This window comes from Chenopodium album, chromosome 7 (genome assembly GCF_948465745.1).
Source record: "Chenopodium album chromosome 7, dcCheAlbu1.1, whole genome shotgun sequence".
Lineage (NCBI taxonomy): Eukaryota > Viridiplantae > Streptophyta > Magnoliopsida > Caryophyllales > Amaranthaceae > Chenopodium > Chenopodium album.
The window spans coordinates 73,966,582-73,986,536 of record NC_137840.1 but is presented as its reverse complement, the minus strand read 5'-3'; the positions used below and the strand labels follow the sequence as shown (position 1 = coordinate 73,986,536).

Sequence of the window (19,955 nt, the reverse complement as noted above, 5' to 3'; positions counted from 1 at the left end):
TTTTTTTTTTTTTGGCATAAATAATTTGAAGGAATGGTAAATATTGGGCGTACCAATGTGTAATGTCGTGTGCTTTGTGCCAAGACGCCAAGTTATGAGTTATGTTATTTTTGGGAATGGTAAATAAAATGGTTAAATGAGGAAATATAGTTGGATTTCACCTGAGATAAGTCCAAGAAATTAATATGGTTCACCAAATCAAAGTAGAGTTTGGTTACACCTACATTTCTATTTTCTACCCTTTTGATTCACCTAACCAATATTTTTGTGGAAGTTGTGTTTTATTTGTAGATTGCGTCTAGTAATCATGTTTCCAAATATAAGTAACTCATTAAATAATAGTGAAATAATTTTATTTTTTTTTATTTTTTTGAAGAAAGTGAAATAAATAAATTATATATTAAAGTAAACATAATAATTAAACTACTAATAATTTTCATTGGTCATCTAGATTTGTAATTTTGTCCCTTGTCACAGTAGAAACTTCCAAAGTCAAACTTCTTACTTGCACGACAAAGAAAAGTAGAAAACTATGTACTTGTATATTCAAGGGAAATAAACTTAAGGAAGCAAAATGTTCTACAATTAACTCACAAATTCCAATCAACCACAAAATCAGATGTTGTGTAACATTTAAAACAACAAAATGTTCCTTTATTTTTGCATTTACTATATGATTATACAGAGATAACGATTAATTATCTCAAATTTATTGCCAAGTTATTGCAATTGGACTTCTAACACTATATTCTCCACTCACCCAAATCAAAGAACCAAAGGAACAAAAATTCCTGCTACTTGTTCCTGTAAAACTCACCTTGTAACTTTGTTTCTCACCCATTTTCGTAAAGTGTAACACCTTAGGCTCGACACTAACCTTAACACCCTTAGGTTGGTCCAAAAATACCTTGTAACTTATTTTACCACTTCCTACATTAGTCACTGTCCTCTTGTAAGTATATGTGGTAGTCTTTCCTCTTTTTGCTGCATCAAAAATGACCGCGAATGAAGGATAGTTCAGATCACCAGGCTGAACCGCGATTTTTCCCTTGTTGCTTGGGCAGCTATATTTCCTCCTTGCCAAAATAGTGACCTGAGTGTTAGTGTAATTGATACTGCACAAATAATGCAAGTAGTCATCACCTGTGATGTCGTACACAAGACCGGGGTCTAAGGCCTTATCAGGGTTAATATGACCAGAACCAAACTCAAAAGGAGTCGCGTGTTTGGTGTTGCTTGATGCAGATAGATCAGAGATGAGATGGCCTCTATTGTCGCGAGTGTAAGCAGTTGTCATTATGGCTGATTTTATTGCAGCAGGTGACCAGTCTGTATGAACTGATTTTATCAGAGCAGCTATGCCACTAACATGAGGACAGGACATTGAAGTACCTGACAGTATATTGAAATGTGACCGTCTTTTGTCACTACTTAACCGAGTTATAGAAGACATTGGAGGCCAAGCAGCTAGGATGTTCATTCCTGGTGCAGTGATGTCAGGCTTGATGATGTGAGGATCCACAGGACTCGGTCCCCTAGACGAAAAGGCAGCCACCTTTGGGGATCTAGCTCCATATGTCGTACCATGAAATGAAATCGCGGCTGTTAAGTTTTTGTACTGTGTTAAGTAGTCTTTAATGACTTTGGCAGATGATGCTCCCAATAAGGTGGCTGGTAGTACATGAGGGTCAGCAACAAGCTCTTCGCCGTAATTGGGTGTGTTAAGTAGTAGCATCCCTGCTCCTCCTGCTGATTTTACTACAAATCCCTTTTCAGTTTTGTCATTGATGCCACGCATACAGAGGACTATCTTGCCTTTAACAAGGCTAGGAGATAGTGATCCAGGGAGACAGTACTCTGTAGTCTTTTCGACACCAGCTGTTTCTTTGTATACTAGTGGCAGTTGCTTAGTTTTCTTATGATTACCAGAATAGATTGAAGCACCACGGAAAGTCTTTCCGTTACTTAGCTTTACTTGTCCCAGGAAGCCCCGGTCAAGGGAGCTGGCTGCAACTGTCATCACCCAGGGTGCAACATTGCCAACAGTGGATGGTAAAGAACCAGAGTTTCCTGCAGAAAATGCCACAAAGACCCCTTTTTGTGACGCACCCAATGCTGCAATGATCGCGCTATCCTGATAATAAGGTGTTGCATCTCCTACTAGGGAGAGGGAAAGAACATCAACTCCATCAGCTACTGCCTGGTCCATGGCAGCCAATATGTCAGAGTCGACACAATTCCCTTCCCAGCAAGCCTTGTATGCTGCTATTCTTGAAGGGAAACTGTTGTTAAGATTCATGAAAAGATTAGTGAGAATACATATGATTAAAGATGCTTCCAATAGTTCACTTTTGTTAGAAAGTTACCTCATTCCGCGGGCAATACCCTTGGCCATTCCAAAGAAGCTAGCACCGGGCACTGCAGTTCCTGCTGCAGTGGATGCAGTGTGAGTCCCATGACCGCGAGAATCTCTAGCAGACAGGAATTCTAAGGTGCTGTTGATTCTTCCATAGGCTGCTTCATATCCCTTATGGAAGTACCTGGCACCTATGAGCTTCTTATTACAGTTTGTAACCGAAAAGTTTGTGCCTTCCTCACAGGTGCCTTTCCATCTTGATGGAACAAGAGACAGTCCTGTGTCAGAAAAACTGATATGTTCTGGCCAAATTCCAGTGTCAACAACACCTATTATGACATCAGACGCCGGCTTTTCATTCCACAGCCCTGTTTGGCCTAATTCTAGGCCAAGAAAATCAGGTGAGTATGTGGTTTGGAGGCTTCGTACCTGATCAGGAGCAGCATGCAGTACCCCATCAATATCAGTTAACATCTGATACTGTTCTGAGGTGAGTTTAGCAGAAAACCCGGTCATAGTAGTCTCGTATGTGTAAAGAAGCTCTGGGACTAATGCTTCTTCCCCTTCATCTGCTGATGTTGTACTAGTAACCTGTAAAATCTCTTCATACCATTCATGGGGTTGCTTGTTAGCACTCTTTAGTTCCAAGAGTTTAGAATTATCCATGTGAATTATGTATGTTTTTCTGTCAGACGACGATGCAGTACATACTACAGCAAATAAAGCTATCAGAATCAGCAACAATATCCTGCAGGCAGGTTTCATTCTAGTAGGCCTTGTAGCTGCAAAAGGATGATTAATTAGTTGGCATCAGTTTTCGAAAATCCAATATTAAAATCATGTTCACATTAAGTTATGAATGATAGGAAAAAGTATGGATTATTTCTTACATTCTGAACATTTATTATCTGTAATAAGAAATGATACTGAACAAAAAAATTTGTGCACAAAATTAATTGACAGCAAAAAAACGACTAATTTGACCAAGATGGTATATGATAGAGTTGCTTACCTTAGTAAATTAAATCTGGTGTCCAAGTAAATGAAGAATAGGATATTGATGTGAAACTTAGCTAGATGCATCCTCTATATATATATAAGCAAGTTTTATCCCTAAAGTAGACAGCAGTTGCTCCATTATGATGCTTAGCTATATATTTGAGCGAGTCTTCGGTGAGATTGTCTCATAATACGCTCATTATTGTCTTATACTCCCTCTATTTCGATCAATGTAATGGTAACGCTAAATGAATTATGTCACTATTCACACACTCCTCAATGACTGTCACTTGTGCTTAGTACATAGTCATATAACTAAAAAAAATTAATGCTAAATATTTTAGATTGACAAGTGTGAAAAAGTGAAGTGTAACCATTATATTTGAAACATAATGCATGAAGTACTCCATACAAATTATTAAAGTACGACTAGTATTGTAAAGTAAATTATCTTATGCATGTACATAATACTAAACTGTGTAACCCTAACTCATTTGCCCCTTATTTTAATAATATATAATTTATCATCCATATGTATGGACAAGAAGGAAGCCAACCCATAGAAGATATGTGGTGGAAATTCAACTAAAAACTACACCCATAAGCTTATTAGTAATCAGAGGCTTATGATTTGGGTGAATTTTATATACCGAGAGAGTAACGTATGATAAATTCAGACTCATGATGAGACGAATATAAGTTATTGGACATTTTATATAAGTGTGTATAAGTATTTGGATATTTTATATAAGCCATTGAAATTTTCAATTAGTTTGAACATCTCAATAAGTTATTTTGGAATTTTATGTATTGACTGGGTAGACTTATGGTAAAACAGACTTACTCCATACTTTGTGTGATATTTAATTTTTTTTTAAAATAAAAAGGCATTAATATTAATTCCTTAAGACTATAAGGAGAAGGAAAAATAAAAGGTTTTACAAAAGAAAAAGAAAAAAAAAAAAAAAAAAAAACACTATCCAATGAGACCTTATTTAACATGTGGCAAAAATGCTCAAAGTCAAAAGTAAAAAAGAAAAAAAAATAATTATTAAAAAAAAAGATTTCATCTCAATGGACTATACAGTACGATATAATTAGTTCATTAGTCACAAAAGATTGTTTTTTTATATATATATTTTATCTTATTTTATTATCATGAACGAGTATTGACTATTGACAAAATTATGCACAATCTAAAAAACGACCAAATGTATGAATTTAATTTTAACTAAAACTAGAACTAGTATGGAGTAGGGAGTAGTAAATTAAATTATATGTATGCCCTAAAACATCTTATGCATGAAATAGTTTTATCAGTTGGTAATTCATTGGAGAAATTGATAATCATTAATAGTTTTACATGTATAATTATCAATTAGTGGTTCATCGGCAAGTATTCAATGAACATTAAAAGGTAGACATTGAATTAATTTTTTCTTTAGATGTTAACTAATTTAACTGGTAAAATATCAAATAAACCGGAGAATTACTCTTGTCAAAGTGGAAGAAATAAAATGGAAAAAAGGTTTCCTTTGACTCTATTTGAAAGTGGATGCATGATCATGTCTATCCACTACACTAGCCCTAATTTTTAGACCTAGCTAAAGAATGCACTGCTAGACAAAATTATTATTTAAGGGCATTATTTGTTTATATTATAGCCTAAATTATTAAGCATTAGTAAGTGGATGATTATGTTTTGTCACCAAACTTCCAAACACATTACTAGTATTAATTAAGTAATTACTTGTTTTTGTCTAGATATGTCATAATAAACTTGAGCAACAAAAATGTGCCATCAAAGAAAGATTAAACTAGCCAGCAGTGGACAATGAATGAGTACTTATTGAAAATTTGGGAAATTTTACACGTTATCACGTTTTTTTTTTTAATAAAGAATTCTAGATGTATTTTATGTAAAAAAATATATTGTATATAATGGAGTATAAGTCAATGAGTATCATGTTCATCCGTTTTTAATAGATACATTGTCTTGACTTTTTACAATGTATAAAAACAATAACATATGTCTCACTTTAATATGGTGCTATATTGGGATCGTAAAAATTAAAAGAGTAGGGAATATAGACTAAACTTCCATGAAAACTGAACAAAGTGACAAGCACAAAGAAAAAATTGTCCCAAATCAATCTACTAAGCAAATCAAATTAAGCACAAATCAATAGATAATTTTCATTAAGAACAAATTTACCCTTCAAATAAATAGTTTGAATACATTTAAGGATTGAAAGGTGTTAAGTTAAGCAGAAACAATTTTGTTAACCCAAATTATATTTGTGGAAACAAAGAGAACTCTTGAGATTACTGCTGCCAAGTAACTGCAATAGGACTTCTAACACTATAATGTCCACCCACCCAAACCAATGATCCAAATTTCGAAATTCCTGCCCTGGTTGTGATATTTGCTCCTGATCCTGTAAAACTCACCTTGTAACTTTGCTTCTCACCCAGTTTCTTAAAACTTAACACCTTGGGTTCAACACTAATCTTGACATTTTTCGGTTTCTCTACAAAAACCTTGTAACTAATCTTAGGAGTTCCTACATTAGTTACTGTTCTCTTGTAAGTAAATGTGGTCTTTCCTTTCTTAAAAGCTTCGAAAATAACAGCAAAAGAAGGATAATTCAGATCACCAGGCTGAAGGGAATTTCCCTTCTTTTCTTTTGGGCAGCTGTACTTCTTTCTTGCCAAAATGGAGACCTGAGCATTAGTGAAATTGATACTGCATAGATAGTGCAAGTAGTCTTCTGCACTGATTTCATATACTAGCCCCGGATCAGAAGCTCCTTCGGGGTTCACATGACCTGACCCAAATGAAAAAGGGGTCGCGAATTTGGTACTTTTAGATACAAATGCATCAGAAATGAGATGATCCTTATTGTCATGAGTATAAGCAGAGGTCATGATGGCTGATTTTATTGCAGCTGGTGACCAATCTTTATGGACTGATTTTACTAATGCAGCTATACCACTAAGGTGAGGGCAAGACATGGAAGTACCTGAGACTACATTGAACTGCACCCTTCTGTTATCATTTTTTAGCTCAGTTGGTGAAATAATTGGAGGCCAAGCAGCCAAAATGTTCACCCCAGGGGCAGTTATGTCAGGCTTGACGACATAGGGATCCACAAGGCTTGGGCCTCGAGATGAGAAAGCGGCCACTACAGGGGCTCGTGCTCCATATCTCGTTCCATAAAATGAGATTGAACCTGTTAAGTTTTTGTTTTGAGCATAGTATCCCTTGATGGCCTTAGCAGCTGTAGAGCCTACTGTGGTAGCTGGCAAAACATGAGGGTCAGCAAAAAGCTCTTCCCCTTGAATGGGACTATTAAGCAGTATCATCCCAGCTCCTCCTGCTGATTTTACCACAAATCCCTTCTCAGTTCTTCCATTTAGACCACGGTCACAGAGGACGATCTTGCCTTTCACAAGGCTGGAAGATAAGGATCCATTGATGCAGAACTCGGCCCTGTTGCCTCCAGCTGTTTCTTTGTACACAATTGGGAGTTGCTTAGTCTTCTTTGCACCAGAATAAAGAGATGAACCCTTGAAAGCTTTGCCGTTACTTAGCCTAACTTTAGTAGGGAAGATTCGGTCAGTGTAGCTAGCTGCAACAGTCGTCATCCATGGTGCCATGTTGCCAACAGATGAAGGGATTGGGCCAGAATTTCCTGCAGAACATGAAAAGAAAACTCCCTTTTCCATGGCTCCAAAAGCCGCTATTGCCATGCTGTCCTGGTAATAAGGCCTTGGTAATCCTCCAAGGGACAGAGAAAGAACATCAACACCATCAGCTACTGCTTGGTCTATAGCAGCTAATATATCAGAGCTAGCACAGCCCCTGTCCCAGCAGACCTTATATGCAGCTACTCTTGATGTAAACCTGTTAAAAAATGTGCAAACAGTCAATTTTAATAGAAGTGACAGTGAAGTAAATGAACTATTAACCAAAAAAAAAAGAATTGAATGAAAAAATAAAAAAATTGTATATGGCTTGAATCACATGAAACTGTTTTTATCTAGTGAAACATATCATCAAGCTGTTAGTACCTCATTCCACTGGCAACACCGTTGGCCATGCCAAAGAGGCTAGCTCCAGGAACTATATTTCCTGCAGCTGTGGATGCAGTGTGAGTCCCATGGCCATTGGAGTCCCTGGCAGACCGGAAGTCATCTGTTCCATTGATTCTTCCATTAATAGCCTCATATCCTTTAAGGAAGTACCTGGCACCTATAAGCTTCTTATTGCAGTGTGAAGCTGAAAAGTTTGCACCTTTTTCACAAGTGCCTTTCCATCTTGCAGGAACCTGATTAACTCCTCTATCATGAAAACTGATATGTTCTGGCCAAATTCCTGTGTCAAGAACACCTACTATAACATCTGATGCCAAGCTAGAATAATTCCATAAACCTCGGCCAAATTCAAGGCCAAGAAAATGGGTGGAATATGTGGTGTGGAGATCTAGCATCACATCAGGAGCAACAGAAAGTACCCCGTCAATATCAGTTAAGGATTGATATTGTTTTGTGGTAAGCTTAGCAGCAAAACCGGTCATGGTAGTCTCGTAGGTGTAAAGAAGCTCAGGGGCCAATGATTCTTCATCTCCATCATCTTGGGCTGCTGGTTTGATAACAGAATTAAGAATTGTTTCATACCATTCTCGGGGTTGCTTGTTCAAACTCTGCAGCTCAACGATTTTAGAATCCTCAGTGTGAACTATGTACGTTGTTCTGTCAGCAAATGCAACTGTCGTTGCTGCTACCAGGCCCAATAGAATTAGCTGACACACCATCCTCATTGGTACCATATTGATGGTTGCACCTGCAACTGCAACAATTTAGTAAGCAATTATTTCTTGATAATCCAAAATATTGAGCAAAGCATGACAAAGTTAAGATTAACTTAGAATTATGAAGTTAAATGTATAGAACTAACAGTTATTTGAAACTGTGAAAAAGAAATGGAAAAATTTGGAGAATAGGCAAACTATATATAGATTTTGATAACTACAAAATATATCAGCATTTGCACTAAACTTATCAGAACTGGTGACAGATAAGACATTCCTATGCTAGAAGAAATTTAAAAACTAATCCAAGATACTATGTAGAAAGATACTGATCGCATAAGATCAAACTCGACACAAACAAAAAAGGTAGCAACATTCATGAAGATATTATTTTTTAGCAGAGGCAGAAGTTACCTATCTTTCTGCACCCACCACAAGTAAATGAAAAAGAGGATGGTGCATAACTTCTCCAAATGGGATTCTTTATATAAGCAAGCCATACACTTAGAGAAAACGGCACTACAGATCTTTATTTACATTTAATGCTATGTAATGATGATGAATTCCTTTTTAGGTAAGAGATGTGATTATTTTGTAAGCTAATGTTATGGACTAGCTGCCTCATTCGGAAAAGTTTACCAAACTGACATAAAATTATAATTAAGCACTCGAGGTAATCTACTAATCCACAGATTGAGAAGTAATAGCAGTGAGATGAATTTGAACAGGTGAAATCAGTCAAAATTTGCAGTTCATCATGGAATCAAAAATTGTTAAACTGAATATGATTCACTTGATCCTAGTAGGAAAATAAGGAATTACTGAATATAGAGTACTCTTTCAATGAGGCCATGTCGCCATGGTAATAATTGCTCTGCATATAGGTATAAGACCACCCTCGGCTATCATAAGCAAAATCCTAAAACAGATGAGGTAAATAGCTCACCTATTTTAGACACACACACACACATCCATCCCAAAAAAATATGAAGGGAAACTTCTAACGCTAATTAACAAGTTCTTATCTATATTAAACTCTTCATTTCACCTCAAGTATTTGTCTTTGATCCTTGACAGTTGACACTCTGGTATGAACAATTTGACATCCATCTCTGGACTTCTAATTTTTAAGGAGCTTATTTCCATGTCACGTTGAGCTACTAGTTTGTACAATGTCATATTTCAGTGAGGATTGAGTCGGTAGACAAGTAACGTATGAGCGTGCAGCTCATGAAGAGAAAGAGTGAAAAGTTAAGTGCTACTTTCTTAAGATAGGAAAAGGATTACAAAATTGATGAACTAATTGATGAAAAGCATGCTAGATAGTTACTCCACAATGATAGTATGATACAAAAAGGATCATTATGAAATAACTTCCTTTGAGTCTTACCTAAGGAAATACAAGGATGGGCATGTAGAAAAAAGTAGCATGATGCTTTTTCAACAACCATGCAAAAATGCATGTGAAGCCTGACAACATCAAAATTTCAATTTGAAGCACAAAAATATAACTCAACCCCATAATTGTCTGTAACTAAGTAAAATCATATTGTCTCACCTTTTCAATTATTAATACTTAGTCAATAATATCAGTTCTTTGTTAAAACTCCAACTGATCACATTCTAGTAACGATATGCTGTCGTCTCATGGATGCTTCTAGCAATATAAACTTCATAGGTATGGACATAATACGCCAGCATGTTAAGAGACTACAAGTGCTCGAGATGAGGAAACATAATTAATCAAGTGAGTTAAATACACATACTTTACTTTGAAGTCTGGTTAGCTCTCATCATTGAGTCAGGCTGAGAAATGCCTGATATTTGGCATAATTTGCTTTTTCCTGAAGAAACAAGTTTGATTCATGATTAATGTTGGTGGGTACTGTATTATGATTAAAAAAATAATTAAAAAAAATCAGAGTTCCAATCTATAGTAGTTCAATTCACAAATTCAACGATTCATCATTTGATCATATCTGACTTTGGGGTTTTATTAATAACTCTACTGAGCAAACACTACTCTGTTGCTGAACTTTACTGATCAGCAATGCTTTGTTCTCAAAACAGCAGGAAAAAAAATATTAAAAAAATAGGACAACAAAACAAAAAAAAACGTGGTTTTTATTGAAGTAGTACACGTTACTCTTGCTAACATTCTCTCAACTTCAAAATTAATGTCCCTGCATTCAAATAGCACAGTACAAATGACTTAATAAAAATCAGTTGTATTAAACATTGTTCATAGCAATAATCAGTCCTCAATCACTTTCTGGAAGTACAATTAGGAAATTCTGTAATATTACATACATTTTTTCTATATGTCAAATTACTTTCTTGGTGTACTATTAGAAAAAATCCTAGACTCACGCGATGGACCTTAATTTTTGTTAAGTCATACGATCATGATCTAATACTCAGGCAGTCAAGTCTTATATAAACACTGAAAGAGAACAAGAGTCATGCAGTTGCAAACCTGTCTTTCAGTCTCTGACAGTTATTGAAATTTCTGCTGGAGTCTGAACATCCGACCTTCTCCCTTTCAGAAAGTGAGTATGTAACAGAGATGACAGTTTTTATTACTTAATGCAGCATGAGTATTAAGGATTTTCCTTGCCACATGACTCATCCTGGAGTCCTGAACATACTGGACTACTGGTGGTTTCTGAATGCAACAAAGCTGCCTTACAAGGGGGTTACTTACAATCTGACACTGAAAGCAGAAACCTTTTTCAACAAGAATCCGCGCTTTTCCAACCACTCAAAACAGTCAGTAACTATGCAAAACAGTCAGTTAATTTGATCCCTGACATAATTTTAATCTCCATTTACAGCATTGCAATTACAAAGGAAAAAATGCTTGATCAGCGAATGCAAAAACATATACTGTACATAGTACAAGTGTCAAGCAAGGATATTCTGAAAAACCTTTACACAGGTAATAGAAACTACTTTCAGAATTGAAGGACAGATCCAGTCAGCATAATTTATTCCATTATGAGTCCTCTGTTATATACAAGCCTATAACATACATCCTATTGGTTACTAACAAATAATTAAAGGTATCACCTCTCTTCTTTGTTCTCATACATCTAAATATATACTTCTATGTTTTATAAATGACAATTGGACACCTAACAACATGACGGGAGCTTTTCCAAATGAGAGAAGCTGATAAGATTTTTGCACCTGAAAGGGGATTTGCCTTCACCACAACCTTAAAACTCCGCACCTCCAAGGCACGAGAAAATGATAGACTTGTAGGTTTCACAGTAATATTCACACCTTTGGGGGCTCTTATAATGGAGTTGTAGACTGAATTTGAGGGACCCACATTAGTAACTCTTCTGCGAAACACTGTCATTACTGGCTCTTGCTTGTTCTTCAAGTTCAGCTGCATCGTAGGATAATTGAGAGAATCATGGCCGAATGCGGGAAGCAAAGCAGAACAATTGATGGACTTTGAACCAACGAGAACAGACAAAGAAGCCCCACTATATCCCTCCTTGCACAGAAACTGGATGTAAGGCATTTCATCCATATCATACACTAAGCCAGGACTCCTTGCTTTGAGTGGATTCACTTGACCAGCACCATAAGCAAATTCAGCATCTTTATTTAACCTTGAGCTCATAGGCCTCGCTGTTAAAAAGAGAAGATTTAGCCAAATTCATGACTCAAGCATTAAGCCCAAAAAAAGTATAAACCACTGAAGAGTTAACTTGCCCTTCATACCAGTAGTAATGATGGCAGACCTAATGGCAGCAGGTGACCAATTTGGATGAAATGACTTGACATAGGCAGCAACCCCAGCAACATGGGGACATGCCATGGATGTTCCAGACATGAGACTGAATTTTGAATGTTGGTTGTCACCTTTTAGTCCAGTTAATGACTTCAAGGGGGTATAAGCTGCCAAAATGTCAACTCCAGGAGCAGCAATATCCGGCTATATGTGAATAAATACGGGTTAAAATGTCAAATTGCAGATCATTATCAGTTTACCAGAATAACACAGAAGTGATTGATGTTAACATGTACCTTAAGAAGTCGTAAAGATCCTGGATTTGGACCTCGAGATGAGAATGAACCGATAAATGGAGCTGAAATATTTACCTCCTGGGATCTGTATATGGTTGCCGTCGGTGAACTGCCATAACACACAAGAAAATCAATAATTTACTTCCATTAATTTATTTCCATTAAGTTACCCCAAAGTTAGCTGTCTTGATAAGATAGATATTATATACCTTGATTTATGGATGTAGTCATAAATCTTTTCACCAACAGTATAATTAACTATGGTTCCTGGTGCCATGAATATCATAGCAACATCAAGAAACCTTGAACTTGTGACGATAGCACCAGCGCCCCCATTTCCTTTCACCACTGAATCAACACCCCAGTCCTGTAGCTTGCATAGAACAAGCTTTCCTTTCACCTTGGAAGGGCTCATTGAATCTTCCATGCAGTATCTGGATCAGCATTGCAATTTTCTTAGTCAAAAATAGAAGAAGATTGTCTGTATGCGGGACTCATTTTCAATGGAAAAAGTCACTGTCTCACTGGGCTAACTTGGAGTCCATAGGATGAAGTACCTTGCGTTTTCCTTGTTCTCTGAATTCTTTGCCGCATCCTCACCACTAACAAGACTATATGATTTCCCAGTATCAAACAAGTCTATCCCAACCCCCTGCTCAACAGGCAAATAGTCAGTAAAAGGAGAAATTTTCCTTTCCTGTCAATGACAATCTAAGTGTAGCTTGCTCCTAAACAAGAATTTGTTTTAAAATGAAGGAAATAATAGAAACATTATAACTAAAGTGCACTTTAACAAAGATGAGCTATCTAATAGCCTTCTACAGATACGTAATGCCTATAGTTTTGATTAGATGACTATAGCATTCAGCCAAAAATGTACAAGCATCCTGATGTTAACAAGGTCTTTCCCCCTTTTTACTACATTTGAGTTTTTGAGTTCTTTAAAACTTTGTACTAACAAAACAACCCCTTCAAAAACCAGTCCTAATTTGAACAAACATCAGAGAATGCAAGTCCTTAAGCTCCTTTACCTTTTCATCTTCTCTCTATTTCAACCCCATTTTGTGCTCAGCATAGAATCATTATTGTAAGCTCACTCAGACACTCCCTTACACACTGAACCAACATCAAACAAGTTATCGATCACTCATAAGCGCCCTCTAACCCTAAACCATTCTCTGAAAGTGGACTCACATGAAACTTTATCTACAAAATGCCCCATTTTAATCACTGCAATCCCAAAAACACCGCCATTAGTCACACATAATGGCCACATGAAACGTGCTCATCATCCTTTAATCATATATAAAATCCAGCATTCTTACATTTTGCTTAATTAAACCACATTCCCAAATTCACATACGCCTAAATCAACTTGGATTTTCCCCTAACAAAAAGATAGATAAATTGAATTCTCACCTTCATAACCAAAACAATCTCTAATCTAATCAAAAGTACCAAAATAACAAACCCTTCACCTCATGAAACAAAAACCCCAAATCAGAAAGTTACAAAACATGATCAAAAACACCTAATTTACAACAAATTGCAGAAATCAAACAACCTGAAAAGGGGGGCAAGAAAATTACCGAAATTGAGTTTCCATTACCAAGAGAAACCTTACTACGAAACCCACGATCAATCCCACTAGCAGCAACACTCAACATCCAAGGAGCATGATTCGCAACAGTCCCAGAAGTGGGCCCATCATTTCCAGCAGACCCAACAGTAAGAATCCCTTTTCTCATAGCATGAAAAGACCCAATTGAAATGGAGTCGGAAACATAGCCCGAAGATGGCCCACCAATGGAGATACTGATTAAGTCAACGCCGTCGGAGATGGCGTGGTCAAAGGCGGCGAGAATGTCCATATCGGAGCAACCGGAGGATGCCCAGCATACTTTGTAGACGGCGATTCTGGCGGAGGGGACGGCGCCGCGCGCAGTTCCGGCGGCGAGGCCGGCGAGGCTAGCATCGGGAACTAGGGTTCCGGCGAGGGTTGAGGAGGTGTGAGTGCCGTGGCCTTCGACGTCGATGGGGGAGAGGATGTCGGAAGGGTCCGGGACCTTGTCGAGTTTAAAGTAGCGGGCTCCTACGATTTTGCTGCATGTTTAAGGAGAAATGAATGCGAGTGACTGAGAGTCTGATACTCGATTTACCTTTGAACCTTGAGGTGAAGTGTTACGACTCAATAAACGGAAATAACTCAGTCACGTATAAAACTTTGTGAACCACTCAAATATTACAACTTGTACTTCGAAAATGAGAACTAGTGTGGTATAAAAAAGAACTTAGATTGTTGGTAATTTTAAACAAAGATTTTTAGCTCGTGTGTAACGACTGTCTTATACGTTTAAGATATAACCTACTCTATGTAGTTCGATGAATCATTTTGGAGCCATTTGACATCAACCAATACTGAGTATATGACTAGACAATCCTATAATTCTATTAATCTTCACTTAAGTAATGACATTAAGCTCATGATTGTGAATATATATTTAGAACTATGACACTGCTTACAACATCTACAGGGCTAGAGGTGCACCCGTGATATAAATTTTTATTTTTAATTTTTACTTATCTAATACTCCGTACTTTGTATTTGCTTAATTGCAAATACTTCATTAAGGTTATGATAGGTTTGGATGGAGGTGTTGATTCGTCACTAATCACTACACCCTACATGGCTACGCGCATGTATGTGTGTACACGCACTCTCTATACATATGTATTTCCAAGAGTACATATGATAATTGTATATTCCATGATTGTAATTGGTTTTATGATTTGCAAATTAAAACAGCCCTCTTTGATTGGATAGCTACCATACTAACCAGTAACCAAATAACCATAGATTTTTTTATGAAAAAAAAAAAAGGTATAGTTTGCATGCTACAAAGATACTTGGAATAATAATTTCATATCCTTTATATTTATAGCTTTCTACCAACCAACTTTAAGTCAATGCACTGTTCGGAAACTCGAAGGGTGATCCTAACATTAAGCCAATAAAATACACTTCAAGAAAGTATAAGTACCTTTAAAAAAAAGTACTCTTATATAATGATATATACTCCATAGCATGTAGTTGTCGTTAATGGATGCGTTATTATAATAACAGATTAACTAAATGCATTATCCAAAATTTACGATTACTCAAATTTGGGAAGCATGTGCAAATGTGCTCATGCACCAAACCCTAAATTATTGGATCAATCGTCACCTTTCCACTTAGGGCATAATGGTCACTGGTCACTAACCTCTTTATTGTTCTTCTACTTCCTTTATTGGACTCTAAATTATTTAAGTAATCAACAAATACGACTAGATGAATTTGAACTTTTTACATATGAGTCAACTCGACTTATAATTATGGGCTAAAGAGTAAATCCTCAAGGAGTTTGTTGATTTTGAACCTCTTAAGTATACGAGATTTGTTGTGATGTCTTCGATAATCAATATTCAACTATCATACAGGACAAGTTATGCATGTAATATGAGATAAATAGTTTAAGTAAAATTACTTGTTGTTGCAACCAGAGAAATTAGCATGGTGATCACAAGTTCCTTTCCATTTTGTTGGGGGTGGTCCAAGCCCATCGTCCTTAAAGCTCTCTGACTCTGGAGTGATCCCTATAACAAATAACCAGTAATTAAGTACAATTTCATAATCTAGTCTGGGTTTTTATTTTAGGGAGTGAAAAATGACGATAGATAAACAATGATTGTTTTTGTAAGACTAAAAAAAGTTTTGCGCATCACTAATAAAATGATGTTATAAGAATAAAATTTCATCCTACAATATGATATGTAACTTTTTTGTAAAATTATTAGTATCACTCATAAAGTCAAAATCACCTTTAAAACAGACTTATAATAATACCATACCATTGATCTAAACCTACATATTACCGCGCTTACTAAATCCCTAATTAGTCTAGTAATATAAAATTTCCAAAATTAATTACCTGTATCAAAAAGACCAACAATGATATTACTCTCAGTCTTCAATTTTCTCTTAGCTGATTGAGGAAATCTAATAAAATCCCATGATCTTGTTGTGTGCAGCTTGTGATATTTGTTTTCAAATATCCATAGTACCTCTTCCATATCTACAAAAATTATATTAACTTAATTAATATTCATCTCAAATATAAATTCCAACCATTTTTTAAACATTAGAAAAAAATAAAATTATAAAATGATTTAGTTATAAGATTGAATATATAATAATTTAGTACAAACCAGACAATGATTTTGCTTCATGATTGTATAATTTTGCAGCAAACGCATTGAAGCTTTTATGATAGCTATGAATTATTGATTCTCTAGCTTCGAATTCACTACAAAATCAAATAATACATCAATAATTAGTTCTACTAATAAATTACAACAAAGATGATCATAAACTAAACCATATAACAATGGACCAACCTTCCTTTTAGATTAGAGAGTACATTAATATGTGCTCGATTCGCCGTTGCTTCATCATCTGGTGGATGATTTCCCAAGTAAACAATGTAAAATTTCTACACCATATAAGAAAAATAAAACCACATTAATTATATTATATACTTCTATACATATTATGGCTGTTTAATTAATTAATTACGAAGTATATATATATAAATTTGATGAAAAATTAAAGCAATATGTAGCTGCCATGCAACCTTTTGGTCGTCATTTTGGTTGATTGTGGTAGCTAAAATATTAGAGAATGAAACAAAGAAGATGATGAGAAGAATTTTGAGGAAGTTTCCTAATTCTGAAGGCATGACTTCTTTGTCAAAAATAAATAGTGTGTGTGCTTTGCTTTGGTGTAGTTTATGTTATCTATTTATGCGAATTGAATGTGTTATTTACTTATTTAAAGATTAAGATATCGTATGGTTGCTAACAACGAGTAGTACTCAAGATTTGAGATTGAATACTGTCTCCCTACGACACTCCCTTAATAAAAAAGTTCACTTATGTTATGACGAATTAAATTTTTTTGACTTGAATCATGTGTGAATATCATAGTTGTATTAAATTAAAATTAATGTTATACTAATTTTGTACATGCATGAAAATCTTTTCGGCACATAAAGTTTAAACCCGATAAAATCACAGTATGTAACGAATAATGATCAACTCAATCAAAAATTTAAGCAAATATTTCAAGTTCTATTTTAATTTTATATCAATTATTTTAAGTTTTAAGCGGATTTTTCAAGTTCTATGTTTGTTTTATATTTCAAGCTCTATATCAATTATTCAACTCATTTAAAAAGTTACTCCTTAAAGTTTGTAATAGTTGTAACTTACTAAATCTAGCTTGGAAATGGTCTAAATTAATATTTTAAATGGATCTGAAGATATATAGGGTGGAATTTTTGCAAAGCAACATTCATCATATCCAAAACAATTGTCTGGTATTTAAAAAATATATCATAACAATATGGTCAACATCTTTGCCCTAAAAATTACATCATATCGAGCACAATACTATCAAGGGACAGAGAAAGTAGTAAAATTTTAGGGGTTAAGTCACTTAACTATCAACCAATGAACACTAAACTTGCAGCAACCACAAACATGTCTTGACTTGAAATACAAGTAATTATTAAGCTTCATCTAGGTTGCAGTTTCATTCTAATATAGTATGAAAAAGAAATCATGAATTCATGTGAAATAATAGTTTATGCAAATGTCAGAATTATTTATATATTAATTCTTTTTTTTTAAAAAAAAAAAAAAATTTGATCAATCGAGCAGTTGTTAGAGCGAGGGATCAATATTATTATTGTACTTTTGTAGATCAATGGTTAACTCTTTGTACGTAGTATGTAAGTTTTATTCGACACATGGATAAATATAAATCCACATCACTTGTATAACTGTATAAGCTAGCTAGAATTACCTTCACTTCTAGAGCTGGCAAAAATTTGTGTCGTGTCGTGTTTGTGTTTAGTCTGGTGTCAATATCGTATTGTTCATAATTTGACCACTTTATCTAAACGGGTCATGTTTGAATTTATTTCGTGTTGTGTCATGTCAATTTCGTGTTTTCTCTTAGTAACTTCGTGTTTGTGTCGTGTCGGTTTCAGTCGTATTGTCGTGTCGTGTCAGGTATTGTCAGATCTATTAATCACTTCCCTCAAATTTAATTTACAAATTAAACTCCTCCCAAAATAAGAACTGTCCCTTCATTTTCTTTGCAACATTGTATAGTAAAATCGAATTATTAATTGAGATCCAAGCAAGAGAGAGTACTGTTAATCCTAATTCAATTCGTTGTTGTTAAGAACCAATTCATAAATCAGTTCTCAATGGTCCTAGTGAGTAGTGACGCAAATTTCCGTATGATCGACCAAAAGAGTAAAACGAACAATTGTTTTTTTTCTTTGCCAAGTTTTCATGACTTTCATATTTCTATAATGAGTTTATAACCATACTTAATATGAAATCTTATTATATTACTGTTGAAGAATAAACCGCTCAAGTGTTACCACATGTAAGTGTCCCACATTGATTGAAGAAGAGAGAATTAAACACTTTATAAGGCTAAGGGGGCTACTCCTGCTATTGTCATATGATTTTGGGATGGAACATCCTTGGACTTGTGAAGTGGGCTTTCTCTTGGTTTGCGGGTGCGGCCTAAATCCGCGTTTAATAATTACCTTCCTTTGTTTTTTTATAGTTACAACACTTTATTTATACAATTGCAAAAGACAAACAAATGTCTCGTCTCATGTTTCTTCTTTTGGTATAGGTTATTCTCGTCTCATGTTTCTTCTTTTGGTATAGGTTATTATTATTATTATTATTATTATTATTATTATTATTATATCTCAAAAACAAAAGTCATACAACCTACAATAGATTAGTACGTGCTCCAATGTCTTGCGTCGTCGAGAACCTCTGAATTCGCTTAAGCAACGCAACAGGCTCCTTCTCTAATTCACCAAACGAAGAAAAGGAGAAGGGAATGAACCCATAACCAATCGCCTGACAACGAGCCTTTTTTTGAAACACGTTAGGCCGATATTATAATAAATCGTTTTCCGCCAAAGTAGAAATGCTTTGGGGAAAAGAGTCCAAACATACAAGTTCATCATTCCCGCAAGTATCCCGTCTTGCAATCAGATGGGCTACGGTATTGCCTACACGTTTTACATGTGTAATACTAAAGAAATCAAAAGATTCTATGAGCTTAAAAATGTCATCAAAAATCAAACAGAGAGGAGACATTCCTGTGATCATCTTGTCCACCCTACGAGCCACGGAAAGAGAGTCGCTTTCAACCCACACGCATCTATACCCGAGTCTTCTAGCTACCTGAAGGCCATATCGAACAGCAGCAGCCTCTGCTTGTTCAACACTCCACTCACCAACAAATTTGCGAGCTGCAGCAAGCTGAATCTCACCTCTTGAGTTCCTGATAACGGTCCCTAAACCAACATAAGAATTTGCAGCTATGTGGGCATCAACATTGACCTTGAAAACACCATTTGGAGGGCACACCCATCTACTGGCAGAGGGGAAGTCTGTTACCGGAGGCAGGTTAATCACTTTGTGCGAATATGAGCTGTAGTCAGAAGCATTTTTCACAAAGCTAATCGCCATGGAGATAGTATCCAACCTGACAACGAGCCTCATATTATTATTATTATTATTATTATTATTATTATGAATCCCTCCTCACGAGGAAAATTCCTAACGCGTCTGAGGATCAATGATAATAGATAAGGTATAAAGAT

At 35.6% G+C, this 19,955-nt stretch overlaps 4 protein-coding genes across 5 annotated transcripts; all 4 read right to left on the bottom strand.

The window, feature by feature from the left end:
• Nucleotides 1–538: 538 nt before the first annotated feature.
• LOC145638519 (subtilisin-like protease SBT1.1) lies at nucleotides 539–3,506 on the bottom strand. The gene is made up of 3 exons (XM_081689498.1): nucleotides 3,369–3,506; nucleotides 2,367–3,138; nucleotides 539–2,282 (listed from the first exon to the last, which is right to left on the bottom strand). The coding sequence occupies exons 2-3, from the start codon at nucleotides 3,119–3,121 to the stop codon at nucleotides 710–712; spliced, it is 2,328 nt and encodes a 775-aa protein (XP_081545624.1). The 5' UTR covers nucleotides 3,122–3,138; nucleotides 3,369–3,506; the 3' UTR covers nucleotides 539–709.
• A 1,994-nt stretch (nucleotides 3,507–5,500) lies between these two features.
• Nucleotides 5,501–8,659, bottom strand: LOC145638518 (subtilisin-like protease SBT1.1). Of its 2 annotated transcripts, none has more exons than XM_081689497.1 (3): nucleotides 8,584–8,659; nucleotides 7,430–8,201; nucleotides 5,501–7,262 (listed from the first exon to the last, which is right to left on the bottom strand). In XM_081689497.1, exons 2-3 carry the CDS (start codon nucleotides 8,185–8,187, stop codon nucleotides 5,681–5,683), a joined length of 2,340 nt encoding a protein of 779 aa, XP_081545623.1. In that variant the 5' UTR covers nucleotides 8,188–8,201; nucleotides 8,584–8,659; the 3' UTR covers nucleotides 5,501–5,680. The 2 variants fall into 2 exon arrangements, with proteins under 2 accessions (XP_081545623.1, XP_081545622.1); XM_081689496.1 differs by having other exon boundaries at nucleotides 7,430–8,207; nucleotides 8,584–8,613.
• Nucleotides 8,660–11,129: 2,470 nt separating this feature from the next.
• On the bottom strand, nucleotides 11,130–17,035 carry LOC145638517 (subtilisin-like protease SBT4.14). The gene is made up of 11 exons (XM_081689495.1): nucleotides 16,884–17,035; nucleotides 16,648–16,742; nucleotides 16,459–16,556; nucleotides 16,182–16,325; nucleotides 15,741–15,846; nucleotides 13,800–14,313; nucleotides 12,768–12,862; nucleotides 12,420–12,644; nucleotides 12,211–12,319; nucleotides 11,905–12,118; nucleotides 11,130–11,811 (listed from the first exon to the last, which is right to left on the bottom strand). The coding sequence occupies exons 1-11, from the start codon at nucleotides 16,986–16,988 to the stop codon at nucleotides 11,276–11,278; spliced, it is 2,241 nt and encodes a 746-aa protein (XP_081545621.1). The 5' UTR covers nucleotides 16,989–17,035; the 3' UTR covers nucleotides 11,130–11,275.
• A 2,207-nt stretch (nucleotides 17,036–19,242) lies between these two features.
• Nucleotides 19,243–19,821, bottom strand: LOC145640663 (uncharacterized). The gene has a single exon (XM_081691902.1). The coding sequence runs from the start codon at nucleotides 19,819–19,821 to the stop codon at nucleotides 19,243–19,245; it is 579 nt and encodes a 192-aa protein (XP_081548028.1).
• Nucleotides 19,822–19,955: the final 134 nt, after the last annotated feature.

Coding starts and splice junctions, on each gene's coding strand:
- LOC145638519 (XM_081689498.1), bottom strand. CDS start 3,121: ATGAAACCTGCCTGCAGGATATTGTTGCTGATTCTGATAGCTTTATTT. Junction 2,283..2,366: donor GGTATTGCCCGCGGAATGAG/GTAACTTTCTAA, acceptor TCTTAACAACAG/TTTCCCTTCAAGAATAGCAG.
- LOC145638518 (XM_081689497.1), bottom strand. CDS start 8,187: ATGGTACCAATGAGGATGGTGTGTCAGCTAATTCTATTGGGCCTGGTA. Junction 7,263..7,429: donor GGTGTTGCCAGTGGAATGAG/GTACTAACAGCT, acceptor ATTTTTTAACAG/GTTTACATCAAGAGTAGCTG.
- LOC145638517 (XM_081689495.1), bottom strand. CDS start 16,988: ATGCCTTCAGAATTAGGAAACTTCCTCAAAATTCTTCTCATCATCTTC. Junction 12,320..12,419: donor GACTACATCCATAAATCAAG/GTATATAATATC, acceptor GTGTTATGGCAG/TTCACCGACGGCAACCATAT. Junction 11,812..11,904: donor GTCTGCCATCATTACTACTG/GTATGAAGGGCA, acceptor TCTTTTTAACAG/CGAGGCCTATGAGCTCAAGG.
- LOC145640663 (XM_081691902.1), bottom strand. CDS start 19,821: ATGGCGATTAGCTTTGTGAAAAATGCTTCTGACTACAGCTCATATTCG.